The sequence below is a fragment of the Salminus brasiliensis genome, chromosome 17 (assembly GCF_030463535.1).
Source record: "Salminus brasiliensis chromosome 17, fSalBra1.hap2, whole genome shotgun sequence".
Taxonomy (NCBI): Eukaryota; Metazoa; Chordata; class Actinopteri; order Characiformes; family Bryconidae; genus Salminus; species Salminus brasiliensis.
Genome location: NC_132894.1, coordinates 12,633,987 through 12,654,580, shown reverse-complemented (window position 1 = coordinate 12,654,580; position 20,594 = coordinate 12,633,987). Strand labels below are relative to the sequence as shown.

At 38.3% G+C, this 20,594-nt stretch overlaps 1 protein-coding gene across 1 annotated transcript; it reads left to right on the top strand.

Moving 5' to 3' along the window:
* The first annotated feature begins 2,892 nt into the window (after positions 1-2,892).
* Positions 2,893-20,198, top strand: il12rb1 (interleukin 12 receptor subunit beta 1). The gene is made up of 16 exons (XM_072660401.1): positions 2,893-3,022; positions 4,307-4,417; positions 5,738-5,861; positions 6,072-6,250; positions 8,585-8,724; positions 8,815-8,845; positions 9,782-9,904; positions 10,416-10,489; positions 11,406-11,613; positions 13,522-13,653; positions 15,398-15,496; positions 15,726-15,872; positions 16,024-16,188; positions 16,280-16,364; positions 16,536-16,608; positions 17,517-20,198. Exons 2-16 carry the CDS (start codon positions 4,366-4,368, stop codon positions 17,823-17,825), a joined length of 1,941 nt encoding a protein of 646 aa, XP_072516502.1. The 5' UTR covers positions 2,893-3,022; positions 4,307-4,365; the 3' UTR covers positions 17,826-20,198.
* The last annotated feature ends 396 nt before the right edge of the window (positions 20,199-20,594 follow it).

Sequence of the window (20,594 nt, the reverse complement as noted above, 5' to 3'; positions counted from 1 at the left end):
ATCTCACCCACAACCACAGAAATTAAGAAGTGAGACCCATGAACCCTGGTTGTGGCCAATCAGTGACATGCTGAAGGGGGGGCTAAATAGGGATATTTTTAGTTTAGGAGTTCATAATTGCAAGGTGCAACAATACAATATGAGTCATTGTATGTAAAGTATGTGTGAACGCAAGGATGAAGGCTTGTGTGCTTCTGTTAAAAAAACAAAAAAGCATACAAACAAACCAATAGGAAGCCAAGGCCAAGGCTCCCCTTACCAAGGGGTGGAGACTAAGGTCCATGTGTGATTTCAAAGAAATGGAAAGTCTTTGCTGTAACTGAAAGTGAGGGTGGAGTGCTGTTGTAGAAGTGAAGAGGCCCAGTTACATTCAGTCACCGTCATTTTACATTTTACACAGAGTTGCCAGTTTGTTAAGTAAACCTATTTACTTTGGTCCAGGACCAAGCACTGTTAAGTACGCTTTGGAGGTTTGCAGTTAGTCCATCTGTTTCTGCACAATTACCAATTACCATCTACCCCATCGATCAGTGGAAAAGGACCATCACAGAGCCACCGCTGATTATATATTATGAGGGTGGTCTGCTTTCCATAGATTGATTTAAAGGTCCCATATATTACATTTTCATCCATTGTATATTTCCCATCATGTCTGTTTATGATATCTGTGTGGTTTCATGTAACAAATACAGTCATACTTCATTTTTCACATCTATTTTTATCCTGTTTTTTGTGCCTCGTTCTAAAAGCAGTCTAGACCAAAACACTCCTTTACTACATAACTGCAGTGGGAGTAGGCAGGCTAAACTGCTGTAGGCTGATTAGGCAGATATACTGTTAAAAGAAAATAGCTACCAAACAAAAAACATTAAATTAAAGTCAAATATTCAAAGCTAAATTCAGCGGGAAAACAATACATTTACAGAAATTGTCTTTAAAGATGGGTTAGAATAATTCAGGAAAATATTTGTTCATTAATGATGTTTCTCTGAATTTGAATATTGGGATATTTGCCTTACATTTTTTGGTTTTTGTTTGGTAAGTTTTTCAAGTTTTGGCTGCCAGCAATGGCATGCCCAAATGCAATCACTCTTTTTTTTTTGCTAATCAATAACATCTGCTCTTTGATATAGCCTGATTTGCACCCTCGTGCAACACCATCTGCAGGAGTCTGAAGTTATTACCACCTTAAACATGCAAGGTGACACATTTTTGTTTGGCGGTTCTAACATTTCAAGTATGTGATTTTCTTTCTGCCTGGAGCTTCGTAGCATCCAGAAGCAAAAGATAACATGCACCAAACTCTGACCACGTGCTACCATAAAACAGTTTAGAGCAGGCTGTTTTCTGGAATCCTGTTACTGCAGAATATTACAATATCAAAGATCAAAGATAACAAAGATCTTAGCAAAACATCAAAAGGCTTTCTTAGATTAGAAAAGAATCAGGTAACACGTCTGGTATGTTGGTATGAGTTTCTGCTGACTGGTGGTAGGCCATCTTGAGCTCTGTTGTCTTTGCCGCTGTACAGGGCAGCACACTTTTGCGATCATGTGACTGCTGCTTAGTTAGCAGTCTGTCCCCATTAGAGTTCAGCTGAACATTGGACATTTGCACAGCACTAAATATGAGTACAAGACCTTCTGTAATGGTTTGTTTACAGTAACTTTGTTGTAGAAAGATATCTGTTCTTAACTTTAATGTACAGTATGTTCTTGCTACACTACTATCTATCGGTCTATCGGTTCCTTCAAGATGAAATGTTCAGATAACATTAAGAGGAGCTGGTATTTTTAAAGGACGGCAAAAAAGAAACTCAAAATGGCACAAAGTGTTCATTTTACAGTGGTTATCTAGTTTCGTGTGTTTCGATGCTGGTCTTACTGTTTTTTCTTTATGTTCTTTACATGTGAATGCTATGGATTTAAGAACATCCATAAAAATCCTGGTCAAAAGCTTCTCACCTTAAATTATAATGTCATCATGGCATTGGTTAAGAACACCATGGTAAAAATACAGAGAGAGAGAGTCCTGACATTGAGGGCTAGTGAATTTTACTCTTGTGCAAAAACCGTACTACTGCATGACCTGAGAAAGAACACACTAGACCTTGCACGGATTTGACCGAGCAAGAGTATGAGTGTACTTTCGCCAAACCCAAGGTTCTCCACCTATGACGGACAGAATGCAGCTGTCCGTCATAGGTGGAGAACCTTGGGTTTGGCGAAAGTACACTCATCTGTGATTGGATCTTGGCCTTTTTAGGGATATGGGAGAGGATTTAGAATAGAATGAGGATGTAAAAACAGAGGTTTCAGGAGCCGATTCCTAATTATGCTAAGGTCCTGTTTTACCAGCATCTGCCCCTAGCCTTTAGTGCTGTAATAAGAATGAATTCTACCCTGCTGAAGCCCAGGCTCCGGCTTGGGGTATACTCTGTTCAATTAGTACACAATTAGTATCGTATAAGCAACTTACTGTTCGGTTATGGGATATAACCACTAGGAAGAGGCCCACCGCTTTGGATAGGCTGCTAGGGTGTTTGTACTATGAAAGGCATTATGAGGTGGTGCAGGTGCACTGCGGAACCACGCTAATATCGTCTACATATCCGAATACAAGGTTATCAGGCGTCCATGTTCACCTGAAATTAAAGGTATATAATATCAAGGTCATAATGTATTGGCAATGTGTTGAAACAGGTCTATACAGCTGTTTTAAGTCACAGGTTATGTAATACTGTAAACTAATGTTTATATAATCAATTATATAACTTGTTTTTCATGAGGGTGCTGTTTTTAACCACTGGAATGAAGGGTCAAGGGAAGACTGTGCCTGGTGGGAGCGGTTAGCCCCCACCTCCGCCCATGCACAGTTCTTTGTTTTGTTAAAGATATAAAGGATGGGTTTCCCCCTCTTTTCTAGTGAGAGTCGGCTAAGTAGAACTGCAGGTCCAGCTCGGTGGTTTACTGAGACGGGTGTCTCTTACCAGGATTGACGGGGTCTCTCGATCCAGTGAGTGGTGAGTAACGGCAAGTCTCAATGTGAAGCTGAAAGCATTGTGCCATGTTTGTTTTCGGTTTGTTTGTGTTTATTGTGAAATAAATGGACCTTTTTATACGGAACCTCTGGTGTGGAACCTGAGTTATTTGATGATCCTCCCTTTGATTCAAAATTTCACAAAACAAGTGCGAAAGTGATGCAGTGAATGTGTTTGATTCAATTGTGTACACTTGAACAGTGTACACAGCCCTGGGCTTGGTTAGTTATGGGAAAAGCTATTAACCTTTTAACTGGTATACAAATATTACACAATGTGGAGGTCCTTCAACCCTCCTGTTATCTGGTGGGTCAAATTTACCTGTTTCAAAGACTGCAGGAAATACAGGAAAAATATTTGTAATAATTTTTGGAGCACACACACACACACACACACACATACTCACACATTATTTTTTTTTAGCTTTTTTGTTTTAAAGACTATTTAAAAAATAACATTGTTTTAAAATGACAAAATTATTGTTGATGTTTTTCAATTACAATTAGTTCATTTGCCTGGGAAGAAATAAGATGATTTATTTGTATTATTAAACAATTTGTCAACAATAAAAAAAATTAAAATGAAATGAGAATAAATAAAACATATGTATGCTGTCTAGTTTTTGCCATTTTAGAGAAAAAACATAATCTGTAAGGGGGTATGTTAGTTTGACCTAGGAATCGAATTGCTTTTCCTTACAGCTGAACATAACAGGAGGGTTAAACACCCTTGCCACCCTTGAAGATTCTTTCAGCCTGTGGATGTTTCAGATTCTGTGGTTGCTAACCAAGCTTTAGAAAAGTTATGATGCATATACCTCTTAACATATATTGTTCTGTCCAGCAGGATTATTTCCCACCAACACAATAATTGCTAACAGTTTAGTAATATGCCTTTATCATGTACCAATGTTGCACACATTTGAAGTAAATTCCAATTTAACGGACAATTTAATGGTGAACAATCACCAATTAAGCAGTCACAGTCTTCACGTTCCAGCATCTACCTTAACTCTTCTTCTGACAACAAAATGTGAGTAGCTAGACGTTTACTATTGTGAGACTCCTGTGCGTTCATCTCAGCTCTCATGAGTTATCACAAAAGTCCCCTCCCCAGCATGTTTTGTGGTCTGTGGTCATGCAGTATAGCTGTCTGTACGCAAAAAACTACAACATGCTGACGCGAGTCCCCTGAGGTTTCAGTTTGAGACAAAAAGGACAGATGCCACCTAACTCTAAAGCCTTCTCCTTCTGCTCACAATGGCAGGTAGAGGCTTTTGGCCCACTGTCTCTTTCTCGTAAGAAGCTGTCTGAGTGCTGGAGGCTATGGAGGCTGTAGGACTTTTACTGCTTGTCGCTGCCGTGCTCGGTGCTGAAGGTACGTCCTCCACTCACTACTACACTGTAGACGCTGATGCTGATAAGTATCATCACCACAAAAAGGAGATGTTGCTGATATGCTGGAGCGGAAATCGAACTAAGAAGCCGATTTATTTTTACCTGTGAAGATATTATCTGTGAACTGACTGCACAGGGTTCTGAATGAGGTGCACTATAGTGTTGTAGTATTACCTGTACTAGAACTGGCATGGACATGTAAACGACATATTACCATGTTTGGCCATTAGGAAAAAGGAGGCATGTAAAGAAAAATCACTTTTGTTGGCCAAGGGGAAAACCTGTGTTCTTTTTGCACACCACCTGAATGTCACTGTCAGTCTACACTGAAAATAATAATGCTGGGAATTTACATGATTCAGATATGTCACCTTGTAACACATGAATAAAATGGTACACTGACAGAATCCTCAACAAAAGTGGTAAACTAAAAACAACAATTGTGTAATACACTTGAATCCAGTCAATACAGTCATTTTTTCATTGTGTCCAATGACCTTCGTAGTAGTGGAGGAAGTATGAAGCAATTCACTCTATAGAGAATCACTTCACAGTTAGACATTATCTGATGCTGCAAAGATTTCTGCACACCAAGAATATAAACGATTGGGACAAAAGTATTGGGACACTGTTTCTTCTGAAACCAAGGGTATTAAGAGTTTATCCTTCTTTTGTTAAAGTAACTGTCTCTAATGCTCAGCTAAGACTTTCTACCAGATTTCACTGTGAGTGCATTCAGCCAAAAAAAAAAAAACATTAGTGAGGTTGGGATGTTGGATGATCACCTCTAGCCCATGCTTGACATTTGGCATTAGGTTCATGTTTATCTGCTCCAGATAGTCCTTTTCTATTGGCAGTACTAATTGGCTGTGCTGTGTGTGCATTTGCACATCTGTGTCAGCAATGGGTGCAACATAAAGTTATGTTCTTCAAATCCAGATCCGCCATCCCTCAAAATCCACAGAACACAAGCGTCCAGGCTTTTTTCTGTCCTGCACCAAAGTGATGGAATGAACTTCCCCTGAGTGTCCGAACAGCAGAGTCGCTCACTGTCTTCAAATGCAGACTGAAGACCCTCCTCTTCCAAGAGTACTTGGGCGAATAGTAGAGTACTATGGTCTCCTTATTGACTTGTGTTTAGTAGTGTCTAAACTCAGAGGTATCTTTGAATTTTTAGCCTATTCACACTAGCTGAGGTTATTCTTGAGTAAATAGAGCGTCTGATAAATGCCTTTATATTACTGGTCTATAGTTGTAAATGCAGGTGTGGGATAATTTTCTAATCTCTATACTCCAATAGATGCAGATTGCCCGGTTACAAATCTACAATGTTACAAGAAAACTACCCAATATGATGAAGATTTCAATTGCGAATGGAAAGACCGAGAACATGTTCAGGGTGCTACATATAGTCTTTTTATACAGTAAGTAGAGTTAAATCATTTTGTCTTTGTCTGTGACTATACTGATGATATTATCTTAGCCTCACGCACACTTTCCTTCCCCATGTCTAAAAAAATGCTATATTTCAGATGTCTTAAAAGTCGACTTAGATGTAGCAGATAGTCTAGCCCAGTTATTGGAGTTCCATCTCCAATTCAACCCCCCTAAATAATTCTCTTTCTTCTCCTCAGGAGTACATCAACTGCTAATGTTTCTCCTGAAACTGTCATGTTCAGCAGCAGAAACCTGAATGTACACGTGCCTCTGGAATATATACTTACTAAAATTCAGTCACACCTATGGGTACAGAGACAAATAGACAATATAACCTGCATCTCCAACAAGACCACTGTAATCCTTGACAATTTGGGTAAGACTCTGTATTCTGTATTCTAATGAGACGAGTATATCAGTGCAGGCACAAAGACCTGCCCTTTGCACTGTAGCTCGAATTATTTAATCATAAATGGACCAACAGAAATGCTCCAAGGTGACGTGGAGTAAAATTTCGGCCCCTTAACATAACTAAATGGAGAGTGAGGTACAACCAAGTCGTGTCATGAAATAACTGAATTTTGGGAGGATGCCTGATGCTCCTCCTCCCTAATCTAACATCCTAGAAATGCGCAACCCTCCATCTCCCTGTCCCCTTCCTCCCTAACCTGTCATCTATCATTCCTGGCTCCACATATTAGTGGGGAGACTCCAATCCAAAAAAGAATTTGCCCCCTCTCTCACAGTCTTCTCCAAATCATCATCATAAGATGAAGACATGGTCTGAACCAGCAAAAAAGATGCGCATGGTTTGTAAGCAGCATCACATAGCCATGTAAACAAAGTGTATAGAGCAAGCAATGAGCGTAGCAGCTTAGCGTTCAGGTAAAAACACAGTACACAGTGAATACCGTCCCTGAGCTGGTGGAGGCTCAGTGTGTGGCTCTGCTGAGTGAACTGGGAGGATCAGAGTGACCAGTAGCAGTACCAGTTTGTGTGTGTGTGTGCTCAGGTTGTAGTTGGTATTGCTGGTGAGACCAGTTTAACACTGTTTAACATGAGCTCTGATGCTCATGTACCTCTGTTTGGGTGGCATGGGTTGGAGCAGGAAGTGGCTGGGTTGAGTGGGGTCAGAGGAGATGTTGATGGTTTTCCTCTCTTGTTGTAGAGGTCCTGGGTGCGTGGGAGAGCAGCATGAACCAGACAAGCTTTTCCACCTTAATAAATAATATATATATACACTGTGGCTCAAAAGTTTGGGATCATAGTGAAATATTCTTGTTTTCAATGGAAACACACTTAAGATTATGACATAAAGCAAATAAACAGGACATGCAGACATTGTCAGAGTAAGAAATATTGATTTTAATGAAAATGATGACTGTGTACTTCAGATTTTGCCCTTATCAAAAAAGCCACCTTTTGCAGCAATTACAGCCTGGCAGACTCTAGGCATTCTAGCTGTCACCTTTTCGAGGTAATCTGATGTGATATTACCCCATGCTTCCTGTAGCATCTCCCACAACATGGATTTGCTTCCTCCGTACCATACGGTCAAGCTGCTCCCACAACAGCTCAGTAGGGTTCAGATCCGGAGACTGTGCTGGCCACTCTATTACATTCAGAATTCCGGCTGACTCAATTTGGAGGTGTGTTTAGGGTCATTATCCTGTTGTAGGATTAAATTGGCCCCAATCAAGTGCTGTCCACAGGGTATGGCATGGCTTGCAAAATCTTGTGGTAGCCTTCTTTCTTTAAGATCCCTTCCGCTCTGTATAAATCTCCTATTTTACCACCTCCAAAGCATCCCCAGACCATCACGCTGCCTCCACCATGCTTGACAGATGGCATTAAGCATTGGTCATGCATCTTTTCATTGGTCCTGCGCCTCACAAATGTTCTTCTGTTTCATCCAAAGACCTCAAACTTGGACTCATCTGTCCAATGTCTTTTCTCTTTGGCCCATCGCAGTCTTTTCTTTTTATTGGCCAGTGTGAGGTATGGCTTTTTCTTGGCAATTCTGCCATGAAGTCCATCGTCCTGAAGTTGCCTCTTGACCATTGATGCTGATACTGGTGTTTGACGGGCTCCATTTAGTGCAGCTGTCAGTTGACAGCCTGTGAGGCGTCTTCCTCTCAAACTGCACTGCACTGCAAAGGTATTTATCTTCTTGCACATGTGTGCATCAGAGCCTCCCCCTCCTTTTTCTGTCCTTGTTAGAGCCAGTTTGTGAGAATTGCTGATAATAGGACTATATGCAAAATAAGCCTCTATACAAAAACAGGCTTTAATGCAAATTTTTTATTCATCTGTTCACTTAAATAAATTTTTTAAGTTTGTGAATTGCATGAAAATGTGTTTTTTTTTTCCAAAAAGAGGGAAATTTGCAAGTGATCCTAAACTTTTGAGCGGTAGTGTATATATTACATACATACATATATTACAACTTAGTAATCAACAAACAGGTACCTTTAAGGAAAGACAAAGACAGACAGGGTAAACAGGTCTTCAAGGTAGATGCCACAAATGAGGTTGGGAAAATGACCATGAGCATGTTCAACTTGTATCTGTGCAAATACATAAAATGTCAATGCTATATTTTACTGCATCAGTTTTGTGCCTCACTCTCCAGTACGGTAAAGTTACTATTAATCATCAGGTACAAAAGATGGACATTCTGAAGCTCTTATGATGTTATTTCACTTTTCAGTCAAATATAGTGCCCCCGATATACAGAAAAAGGTAAGATCAGCTGGGATTCTCACTCTAAGCTGGCCCCGAGTAGAGGTCAAAAAAGGTGCTATTCATGAGATCAAATGGAAAAAGATTGATGAAGATTTTTGGCAGCATGTAAGTGCCCCTCTTTATATCTTACACCACATATTTTAGTTCTCTAAGGAGTGTAGAGATTTATTAATCTGATGTTTCATCAAATCACAGCACACTTTTGAGACTGAGGACAGAAAAGAAGGTTTGTTTCTCTTCTTATCATTATCATGTCAAACAAGTAATAAATGTAATTTGCAAGCCAGTTTGGTCTCTGCACACAGATGGCAGGTGTTCACCAAAGCTAGGAGGGTTGTGAAGTAAACAAAGTGGATTGGTATTTTGGAAAAACAAATCCCAGCCACTAATTTTGTGGGTGCATTGTGTGGTTATTAGACAGGTGACCTAAAATAATAAGGTAATGTTTAGTCATTCTGAGCACAAAATCAAGCCTGAGACCCATAGCTATCACCAAATCTCAGCAACTGCTTAAGGCTGGCAGTCTTGTGTGATAGGGGAAGTCCTAGCCAGAAGGTCACATTTTGCAGTGAATAAATTGGGGAGAAAACCCCTCGAAAATACCCCCAAAGAAAAGGTACTCATGTTTAGTAAAATTTACAATATAGTGAAAAAGGATTACTCATATACTGTACATAGAAACAGTTCTCTTACTTGGGCTTACAACATAGTAGAGTGATAGGATTTGATTTGTTTTTTGAGAATCCAGACCAAGGGTTTCTAAAGACGACCATATGTTTCTTTAGAACAAAGGTGCCAAAATAGGTTCTTTAAAGTGATGCCATAAAACCACATTTTGTCACCTTCAGGAACTAGATAGTTCCTTGGGTCTTTACGCAGTTAAGTCTGTATATGTTGGGCCTGTATAACAACATAAGTAAGATATTAGCTTCATATCAGCTATTGAATCGTTTTTAGCATTTACTGAATAATAGTAATAGTCTTAAATTATAAGAAAATATAAGTCTATGTTTACAACTCCCCATAACATATAGGACCTCTATAACTTGAAGGCCGCAATATGTCACAATAATATGATGGTTATATTGGGGATGAGGTTTTAACATTATGGTGTTTTTGGTGAGATATTCCATTTTTTCCAACATTTCTCCGCACACTACAGTTTCATGGGACTCCTACCCTCTGCAGCTGCAGGACCATTCAGTGTACCAGGTCGAGATTAGACGCAAGGCCAAGCAATACCACCTCTGGAGTGACTGGAGCAATACAGTTGATGTTCCTGTTGGTGAGTGCTCACCTGCTTTCAATCTGCTGTATAACCATAAAGTCAAGGGTGTAAGGGTGCATTCAACTGACAATTTGAAATTCCAACCATTTGTGTCCTCAGAGGGCCTTTCACTTGCCCTGACTTATTTAAACCAATGTCCACTACGAAAATTTGGCAATTTGGTGCATCCTATCGGAGTAAAGCATGGAGAGGCAATGTTATAATAATGTTCTAACCCAGTCTAGGTTCAGGCTGTAACAGACAATCAGACTGGGCTCTAGACCCTATAATTGTGTGAACCAGTATGAGTTTATTTTTAGTCAATACAGTTCTACCTGAACTGCACCATTGTTTGTTTTCTGAGGACATGTTCTGCGGCCTAGTGTATAAATAAAACTTTATTTTAAAACATAAAATATCAAAAATCAAACTGATTTTTCTTGATCTCTGACTAGAAACTGTATCACAATATGCTTGTATGCATTACAAGTAACAGGGTTTATTTAGAGGATGTGACGCTGTTTTCCAGAAATTAAAGCACCTGTTGTTCGCTGGAGAGAAGAAAAAAAGGAACGCAAGCGGACAATTATTCTCAGATGGGATGTAAGTTTCTGATCAAGTGTATAAAAACTGCACAGATTTAGGAGATACTAAATACTAACTTAGCGACATTATCTTTTTCAGTACTAAATACTGATAACGCTGCATTGAATTAACATGCTTATAATTTATATATATATATGTATATAAATATGAAATACATCAGTCCAATTTAGTCAATTTGTTTATTTTTGTCAATCATTTTTAAAATGTAATTAATAGAAATGCAGTTTTCTTGTGAGGACAAAGTAAGAACACCTTATGCTCTAATAGCTGGCATTTCCCCCTTTAGTTGAAATTCCTTAGACATTGCCTAAAACCATCTACTAGTCCCATATAGACTGGTAGAAGGTTTTTCCCTCTCCTCCATGAAGAATTATTTCAGCTGTGTGACGTTTCAACTTTAGTTTTAATACAGATTCCTCGAGCCCCCTTCTGATGCAGTAAATAATTCATAGTGGATTCTGTAAGGGGGGGGGGTACTTGAAGCTCGAAGGGTTTGAGGTACAGACCGAGTTCTGACCATGAGGTAGGGAGTGGCTGGTCTATTTTTGGCTTTGTAGGCCAGCGTCAGGGTTTTGAATGTGATGCGAGCGGCTACAGGGAGCCAGTGAAGGGAGCCCAGCAGAGAAGTGACGTGAGTGAACTTTGGAAGGTTGAAGACAAGCAGAACCGCCACATTCTGGACCAACTGTAACGGCCTGATGGTCCTCATGGAATGGCCAGCCAGGAGCATGTTGCTGTAGTCAAGCCTAGAAATGACCAGAGCTTGCAGCTGATGTGCTGCACCTGATTCTAATTTTGTCACATCACTGTATATAAAAATGTTTTACTCACATGAAAGTGATGTTAAATCTACTCAAGAGTATATAGAGTGGAATTCGTCTGAATTGTACACTTCTGACTTTTTTTTATTTAGGCACCACCTCCTGAAGCCAGTTACGGAGGTGTTACATATAACCTGACTCTGAATGTTCCTTGTGAAACCAAAAACAAAACCACAAACAAAACGTCTTACACTCTTACAGCAACTAATTCAGAAGTCAGGGTGTCTATCAGTGCTATAAACAAAGTATCGACATCAGCCTTTCAGAAGATTATCATCCCCCCTGTCCAACATTTAAAACGTAAGTCTCTTTGGAAATGTTTGTGTGTGTGTGTGTGTGAGTATGCAGGTAACAGAGAAAAGTTCTGATAAGTAAATCACACCACCAGATATACTGTGATGTTACTGTTGTTATAATGTATTTGCAGATTCATAAATGACTACCAGCATGTTTTATAGTTCACATAATATCTGACACTTCAACAATTGCCCACATTTGCATGTGCCTTTAGCAATTCATGACACCTCATTGCCATGCAAAAATATACACTGCATGTAAGTTGAGTTAATAAGCTTTTCCATAAGGTGTTTTCAAGCATGTTTGGTCGCACAAGCAATCAAACATGCATGGACACATATTCAGCTGGTTTACAGATATGTGTAAAAGTTGGGGTATAGGAAAATATATTAAAACATCCCAATATTCTGTTTTGCAATACTGCATATATTCTCAAAAACATAGTGTTAATTTTTAATGAATAGTTTACATGTAAAGATTGGTGGCAGACAGTGCTTCATTTTGTGTTGTGTTTAAACCCCAACCACTAGATAGCAGTGTCATATATATATATATAATAATCTGACATTAAGATCAGAATTATCTTAATATTTTAAAAATAACATTGAATAATAAAACAAAATGGTAGTACACAGGTATATTTTTATATTAATTATATTAATAAATTTTAGAGTTGGCACACCAATACTAGGTTAATCAATTCCTGCTGTTGGCTGCTGCCACTGTTGGGAAAATTCAGATATGCATCGTTTTGGTGGTCAATAAAGGCCTGAGTACTTCTGACTATTGCACAATATATTTTTCTAGGCAAATCACTCTAAGAAAAAAAAAAAAGACCCCCACCTTAGGTCTTCCACTTCCTTTTTTGATTGTTTTTTTCTGACCCAGAGAGAAAGTGAATTGTGCAATATGCAGATGGAGTTGGAGTTAGGGGACCTGTCGATAATAGGAGCCTACCTCACACTTTTGCACATCTGTTCAAAATTTTAAAACAAAAGAAATGAAACTGATTCATTTGTTTACTGTAAATGCAGTGTTATGTCTGCTGATGTTACTGGATATGTACACACCACTCTGTATTCAAAAGAGAACGTTTTTGTGAGTTTGCTCCCCCTGTAAGTTTAACCAGAATGACACCAGTATGATGTAAGCTAATTACAAATTATGCTAATGATAGTGGTTATGTTACAAACACACAGTGTAGCCTATAAAATGATGAAGCATCTGGTGCTGAGGTGGTGGTCTGGGGGGCCCCAAATGAAACTTGAGTACTTTTTGAGATTTTATTCTCCCAGTTTGATCTACCTGTCTACTGCCAATTGATCTACCTGTCTGTAACTCCCCCTAGCACTAGCAATGCTCCCGACACTAGGAGGGTAATGACTCCTCTGATACATGCAAAGCCAGCCGCCGCCTATTTTTTGCTGGGCAGCAGACAAGCGCCGGGTCCCCAGCTCCACTGCACCAGCTAACAGATGCCTGTGCAGGATTTCAGAGTTCACATATTTTTAATAGCATTTGAACATAATTTAGCCAATCAGAATAGATATAGATTATAGATATAGATTGAGAAAAGGTCATTCTGCTGCACTGCCATGATTTAAAAGAATTCCTGATCAGAAGTGCCTCTGCAGTGTGTGTCAAACTATGTGTGATATCAAAAAGCTTTTTTTTTTTTTGCTTTTTAGTATTTCCCTTTTTACATTCGACATTACTCTGATATTGTTTGTATACAATAATATATGCATAAGCTCAACAACATGTCAGTTAACATGAGCTCATTAGCATGTAATTAGCAACAATTTGAGAAATGAAACTGTAACTTTATAAATAAGACTAATTATTTTTAAAATATGGCCCATATCCTTATCCTTATCCTTCAACTGTATTTTCTGTTTGTATCTCTCAAAGACTGCCACACATATTCAAGCACACGCCTTTCAAAAAAACGCTGCTTGGAATGGTACCAGCTCATAGATGGTGAAACGCGGTCAACACACATGAACACATCCACACATGCTACAGTGGAAAGTATCAAGAAAGGTAAGAATTTTATATATATTCTAAATCAATAGATATTACTATGGAGTTGGCAACCCCACTTTACAGTTTCCTCTCTTCTGGTATGTTGGAACTAAGGGGCCTAGGCCAACCCCTGAAAATCAACCCTATAACATTATCCCTCCTCCACCAAACTTTAGTTCAGGTGTGGTGTGCTTTACACTACTCCATCCAACATTTGGCATTGTACTTGGTGATGTGAGCTGCTTGCGTGGAGCTGCTTGGCCGCTTGAAAACCCATTCCATGAAGCTTCAGGTGCACATTTTTTTGTGCTGACTACCAGAGCAGGTTCTGAACTCTGCAGTTAGTCAGCAGAGCATTGGCGACTTCTATGCACTGAGCAACTCAGCACTCGGCAACCCTGCTCTGTAACTTTGTATGGTTTGCCACTTTGTGGCTGAGTTGCTGTGATTCCTGAACGCTTCCACCTCAAATTATGTCAAAAAAAGAAAAACTGCAAAAATGGAGCAACAGCAACAAAAATTCCCTGAACTGTGAATAGCTAAGCCAGTGTTTCCCATAGCATGTTTTTCCAGCAGCGGTGGCTGACCCACATTTATTCTTCCACCCTGTGAAATGAATGTAAAAAAAGGTACTACATTTAGAAAATATCACATAAGAGTTGAAATACAGCTAAATTATGCTGCAAAACTTTGCACACATGGCATCTTTCTTCCACTGTGCGCTGGCTATTCCACTGTGAGCTGAAAAAAAAAAAAAACGTACAGAGCTAGGATAGTCAGGTTAGCTGAGGTAACCTAGAGGTAACCTGAGGTAAGACTAGCTGCCTTTCCTTGTCTAGATTTCAAGTCACATGTGATCTAATGTGGCTTTTTGTGGTCTCGATATGGCTTTATCTTAATGTAACGTGGTGCACTTGGAGTCATGAAGGGCCTGTGTGCATCAGCATGCGATGCCGGCGCCAGTGTACGATGGGCTTTACGTTACATTGCAAAAGTTCTCTGGCCAAACAATAAAAGAGGACCTGATTTCCAAAAAGCACACAATTAAAGATGACTCATTTAAAAAACATTTTAAGCAAAATGACTTGATTTCTATCTTTCAAGGTAGCAACATTATATGAAAAAAAAAAATTAAAAGCCTAAAAACCTAAAAAGAAGAAATGTATATTTAAATGTATTCACGATTGCATCCTGAATTCAGGGGCGCAACCTGAGATTTTGGTCCCCATGAATAGAGATAACACTGAGCCCCACCACTCTAGAAACTAGCTAAAATACTCAGTTATACATTTTTAGGGCCCCTGTCAGACACAGACCCTTAGAATCATCCTGAACGTTAGACAATAAACATCATTTTTAAACCATTACACCATACTCTCCTCACATATTAATGAATATGTTTAACCCCTTAACACTCCAAGGTTTATTACACACTAAGGTGTACTTTCCTAATAGAAGTTTGTAATCACACTTTCTGCCTTTTTTAAGGGGTTAATGAATGTCAATATGATTATGTCACTGAATTGGAGTGTTACTGCCATGAATGCTTCATGTACATCAAGTATCTGTAAAGCACTCAGAAACCTTAGTAACATTTTTTTTAGTACCTTTTACTAAAGGGCAGCTGACGTTTTGTAAAAAATGTGTAAAAATGAGGAAAAAGAAAATGATTTACAAGGTTTTTTATCTGACAAAATGCAAATTAGAAACATATTAGAGCTAACTGTACTGTACTTGGCTTTCAATATGATATTGATTTCAGGTATGGAGAAATTTGTACGCTATTACTACTTCATTCATGCCGGACGTAACAAACATCGACATACCAAAACCATGTGTCCTATTTATTCTGAAGAGGGAGGTAAGTTCAAAATAGGCAGAACTATGATTAATATACCTGCTGACATAGAGAAAACATAAAAAGTTGAATTGATTGATTGATTGTTGACAAGAATTATGTCCATAAAACGCACATTATTCAATTGCAACCATTTGCCACATTTAAATGATGTAAATTCATAGTGATATTTTTTTTATTTCTGGTAAATAACTTTTAAATAATTTTTTTATTAAATTGTTGTTTTTTGCAGCACCTGTTGCAGAGCCACAGAATGTCACAGTTATAAACGTGACTTATGAATCAGCTGTGTTGTCGTGGGGGCCGATTCCAGTCCGGGACCAGCGTGGGTTCCTGCTGCATTATGCAGTCTGGATCTCAGGGGAAGGCTCTTACACAGGTGAGGCATCCCACTACTGACATTACTCTGGGTTTTTTCATTGTAATGCAGTGAAAGTGTTATTACTATTACACTCTCATTATTACTCTATCCTTGTTAGAATGGGAAGAATACTCTCACTCTTTCATGTAACTGTTTTTGTTTCTCTCAGCTTATCATGAAGTGCCAGAAAATCAAACTAGTTTGCTTCTCAGAAACCTCACTACAGGATCCTCTTACACGGTCTATATTGCTGGGCGGACTAAAGCTGGAGCTGGGCCTAATTCCACTGCAAACTTCTTGACAAACACAACCCCCTTCCCCGTGCCCAACAATGGTACACTTCAACTTTTAGTCATTACAAATGTCCATGTATCGTATCATCAGTCTGTGCAGCTTATCAGCAAAGATATCTGCTCTTTCATTAGGGTTAACAAAGACCGTCCTGACTGTTTGTGGAGTTTCTGGGGTTCTGCTTCTGCTCTCAGTTTGCTTCTCTGTTGCTCTCAAAAGGTAAGGCTGGGAGCCTTACTTGAAGGAATGCTCCAATATTTTTCTATTCAATCTGCACAATCTGCTACATCGATTACCACGATTTCACTGTGTTTCCCTGTGCTTAGTCAAAGTCATAAAAAAAATATGATCCTTGGTGTAATGCATTTTTGTGTGTGATCTACATTCTAGGTTAAGAAGGAAGCTCCTACCAGTGATCCCAAGGCCTGTGATTCCTGTCACAGCTTCCTATCTTAGTCACCAGGTTTGAATCACTGTTGAATTTGAATGATTAAAGGTTTAACCCTTTTAATAATCTAATAATTTGTAATAATCCTTAGAAGTTAATGGATAATCTATAGAAGTTACTGAACAATCCATAGAGGTTACTAGATAATTAATAGATGATATTGGATAATTCATAGAAGTTACTGAATAATTCATAAACATTGCTAAATTATTTGTAGAAGTTACTAAATAATGTGTAGATGTTATTAAATAATCTGTAAAAGTTACTAAATAATCTGTAGAAATTACTGAATAATCCATATAAATTATTAGTTCTGAAATAAGTAATGATTATTTGTAATAGCTATTGTACTGAATAATGAGTACCTTTTTATTTTAGTTACTTTATATTATATATTATTAATTATTATATTTTAATTATTATATTATTATTACTGTATTACTTATTTACAATGTTATTTAAATTTTTGGTAGCGAATGAACAATTTATAGATGTTACTGAATAATCTGTGGTAGTTTTTAATCATTCATAGTAGTTTTTCATAATACATATTAGTTACTTACATAGTAGTTACTGGATAATATGACCTAAGATTGATAACTGAATAATATGGCTGCAGTTTAAAGGGTTAAATGGTGTTGGTGTTTAGGCATTTGCGTTATTGTTTACACCTTTAACATCAGGAGCAGGGAGTGTTATGTCCTGGTTATTAATGGCTGCAAAGCGTGACCTACATAAATGTTTCTCTTTGTGGTGAAGCAAAAAAAAAAAAGCTGCACAGGTGCAGAGCACAGCATAAACATCTTGCAAAGGTTAGACCTCAGAAAACATGCATGCATGAGTGTCTGCGTGTTTGGTGGTGGTGGGTGTTGTGTATATGTTGGTGGATGCCCAATCTGACTAACGACTGATCACTCTTGCAGAATCTGAAGGGAGCGACAGAGGAGGTGCATGATGTGACTCTTCTGTACCACGTTGAACTGAAAAAACACAGCAGATGCCCCAACATGGAGCAAAGCACTTTTCTGCAAGACTGTCAACTCAGCGGTTGGGAAGAGGAGGAGGAAGAGGACCAAGAGGACGAGAATTTGATCAATTCCTTTCCAAATCCCAACTACAAAGGGCAGATGCTTAGGCTCCCCGAGTCGCTGGAGGTAGCAGACAAAAGCCAACAGGAAAATCACTGTGACGCCATCAGCACACCCTCATACAGACTTGGATCTGCTCTTTGACCCCTTAACGGAATACTCTTACGTTCTCATTCTAAAACACAGGACACATTATACTACATGCATAACAATGCAAAAATGACTCTTTCAGGTATTTAGCAAGAACATGGGATGGGAGTCTGGGCCTGCAGGTGGGTTTGTGAATGACGATGAGCAGACGTCACTGTGCCTGATGAGACTTTAGAGACAATAAGCCATGAGCAAATATGAGCAAAAAGCTTTACAAGGTAGAGCATGCACAGATTATTCTAGGTCGTGACACAATAAGCTCTGCAACGTTGCTGAAATGATTTGCAAAAACAGCAATTTGAGATCTCCCCACATTGTTTACCTAACGTGAAACTGGAAATAACCCAAGTTCTAAGAAATGACCTGAAAAGTTCTCAGCAAATGGGCTGAGGTGGCAGAGCTTTCAGTCTCAAACACCCCGTTGTGGTAACGGTTTTTAACACAAGTGTTCGGTTTCATGAACAAAACATCTTCTTCAGTTGTTCAGGAGCTATTTTAAATGTACACTGCGCTGGTAAAAAGGAATTGGTGGTTCCAGGTATGCCAAAACAATGAAATAACGTACGTAGAAGTTTATCTTACCAAAGAACAGGTTGCAGTAGGTTACTATTAGGCCTGTAACGATACCTGCTTTTCTGGATTATTGTCAGTTTATGAGTGTAGCAATGCAATTACACCTTTTTAAAAAGCAACAAACATCAAATTATTGAGAATATTCCTACATTGGAATTGGAGTACAAAAATGTTTAAATATCGGAAATAAATAGACAGTTTAATCAAACAGACTCTTAGGCTCAGTTAACCTTTAAATTAAAATAGACTTGAGAACCTTTCTTAACAAAAAGTGCAAAGTAAGTAAAATATAGTATAAGTAATGACAACAAGTAGAACAAACAATAAAGAGCTTTTAGGTTCGTTGTATTGTCACTGGCTACAATATTGAAACAAGGGTTAGGAGTCTGGACCTGCAGGTGGGTTTGTGAATGGTAATTGGACGCCACTGCCCCCATTGAGACATTAGAGACAAATAAAGGGTCACATTATAGATCATGCACAGATTATTCTAGCTCTGCAACATTGCTGAAATGATTTGCCAAAACGGCAATTTTAGATCTCCCCACATTGTTTACCTAACGTGAAACTATTAATGACCCAAGTACTAAGAACCAACCTGAGAACTTCTCAGCAAATGGGCTGAAATGTCAGAGCTTACTCACTCTCAAATGCGTACTTGTGGAGTTTACAACAGATTAAGGAAGATATGGTATGAGTAACGACAAGTAGAATAAAAAATGTAAACACTCTGAGCAATATTGAGGTCAGCAAAAATAACCATGTCCCTATACTGTACGCTAAGTCAATAACGTAATTATCGTGACAGGCCTAATTACTCTGCTGAATCTGTGATATGAATCTGACCCTGGAACAGAGTTTAGTAGGTTACCCTACTGAAGGTTACCGAAGTGTGTGGTTGTCAGCACCTATCCTATCTCACAACAGATCAGATATATAGTTTCCACAATATTCAGATACGAATCAAGTGGAAACAGATGATTGGAGGGTTGATTGGACGTGAGTGTAGCGTGAGTTTGGTGTCGTGGTTTATGTTTGCAGTTCTACGCTGTAAGCGAGGTAGAGGCTGGTAAGAGAAAGTCTCGACTGAGTTTAAAAACACATGCATCCATGCCAGGACATTTTACGTCTCACACTCCCGTCTTTTATTTACGCTTGATTCTTATCTTTCAAATGACAGGTGACAATATTTTGGTCCTGTGCAACTTCATAATAAATTCTACAAAATTACTTAGCAAGAAGCTGTAAAATTTAAAAGATTTTATATCCAGAGTGACAAACAGAGCTGTAGATGATGCTAATATGACTGCATGCAGTTTTTAATAATAAATTAATAATTCGATTAATCTATAATGACTTGCTTTTCAGATTACACAGCAGATAACCTAAAAAAGTTCTAGAAAAAGATTGTTACTGTATATTATTTATATAACTTACTACTGTTGCCCAAATCCATGTAATGTAATGTAAAAAAAAACATTCATATGACACTTGAAGAAGAGATGTGAACTCAGCTCCCTTAGTTCCTTTTTAATGGTGCAAATCCTTGTGTCTGTCAGTTTTGATGTTTGACATGTTTATAATTTATTTTTATTGTTTTTGATGATATTTTGCAATATTTAAACATTTCTTCCTCATACGATCTGTCTGATGCAAGTTTATCTGTCTGACAAACTGTCTGTCTGTCGAAACAGAAACCTATACAGTCCACAGACGTACTGAACCAAAGGTACCTCATACACTTTATCACACTTACTGTGCTTTTCAGTTCTCATTAAACATCATATCCGTGTAGAGATGGACTTTCTTTTTGTGTTTAAGAGATCACTGTGTAAAAGAACAGCCATTTTGCATCAATATTATCCTGTTATTCTTTTTAAAAAAGCTCTTCATTATAAAATACATTTTGGCTGTAAATGAACAGTCAATTTTATTATTTTAAGTATTCTTCATTTTTACAGTTCAACACAAGTCAGTGATATCTCAGCTTTGGTTGAAGTTAAATTCTCAGTGTTAACACAGAAAACTAGGCTAATGACCTACATGACGTGTGGATTTGTGAGTCTTGCAGGAGCTTTTGACCTCTTCAGTTTTTACTTGACATAGTTTGGAACATTCCACCAATGTGTTTTATTTTATAATCTGTGAATAAGGAAACACTACAATCCTAAACTATTGTGCTACACTTTA

Excerpts from the sequence above, each read along its gene's own strand:
- il12rb1 (XM_072660401.1), top strand. The coding sequence starts at position 4,366 with ATGGAGGCTGTAGGACTTTTACTGCTTGTCGCTGCCGTGCTCGGTGCT. Across the intron at positions 8,846-9,781 it reads GACTGAGGACAGAAAAGAAG|TTTCATGGGACTCCTACCCT; the intron begins GTTTGTTTCTCT and ends CGCACACTACAG. Across the intron at positions 16,365-16,535 it reads TTCTCTGTTGCTCTCAAAAG|GTTAAGAAGGAAGCTCCTAC; the intron begins GTAAGGCTGGGA and ends TCTACATTCTAG.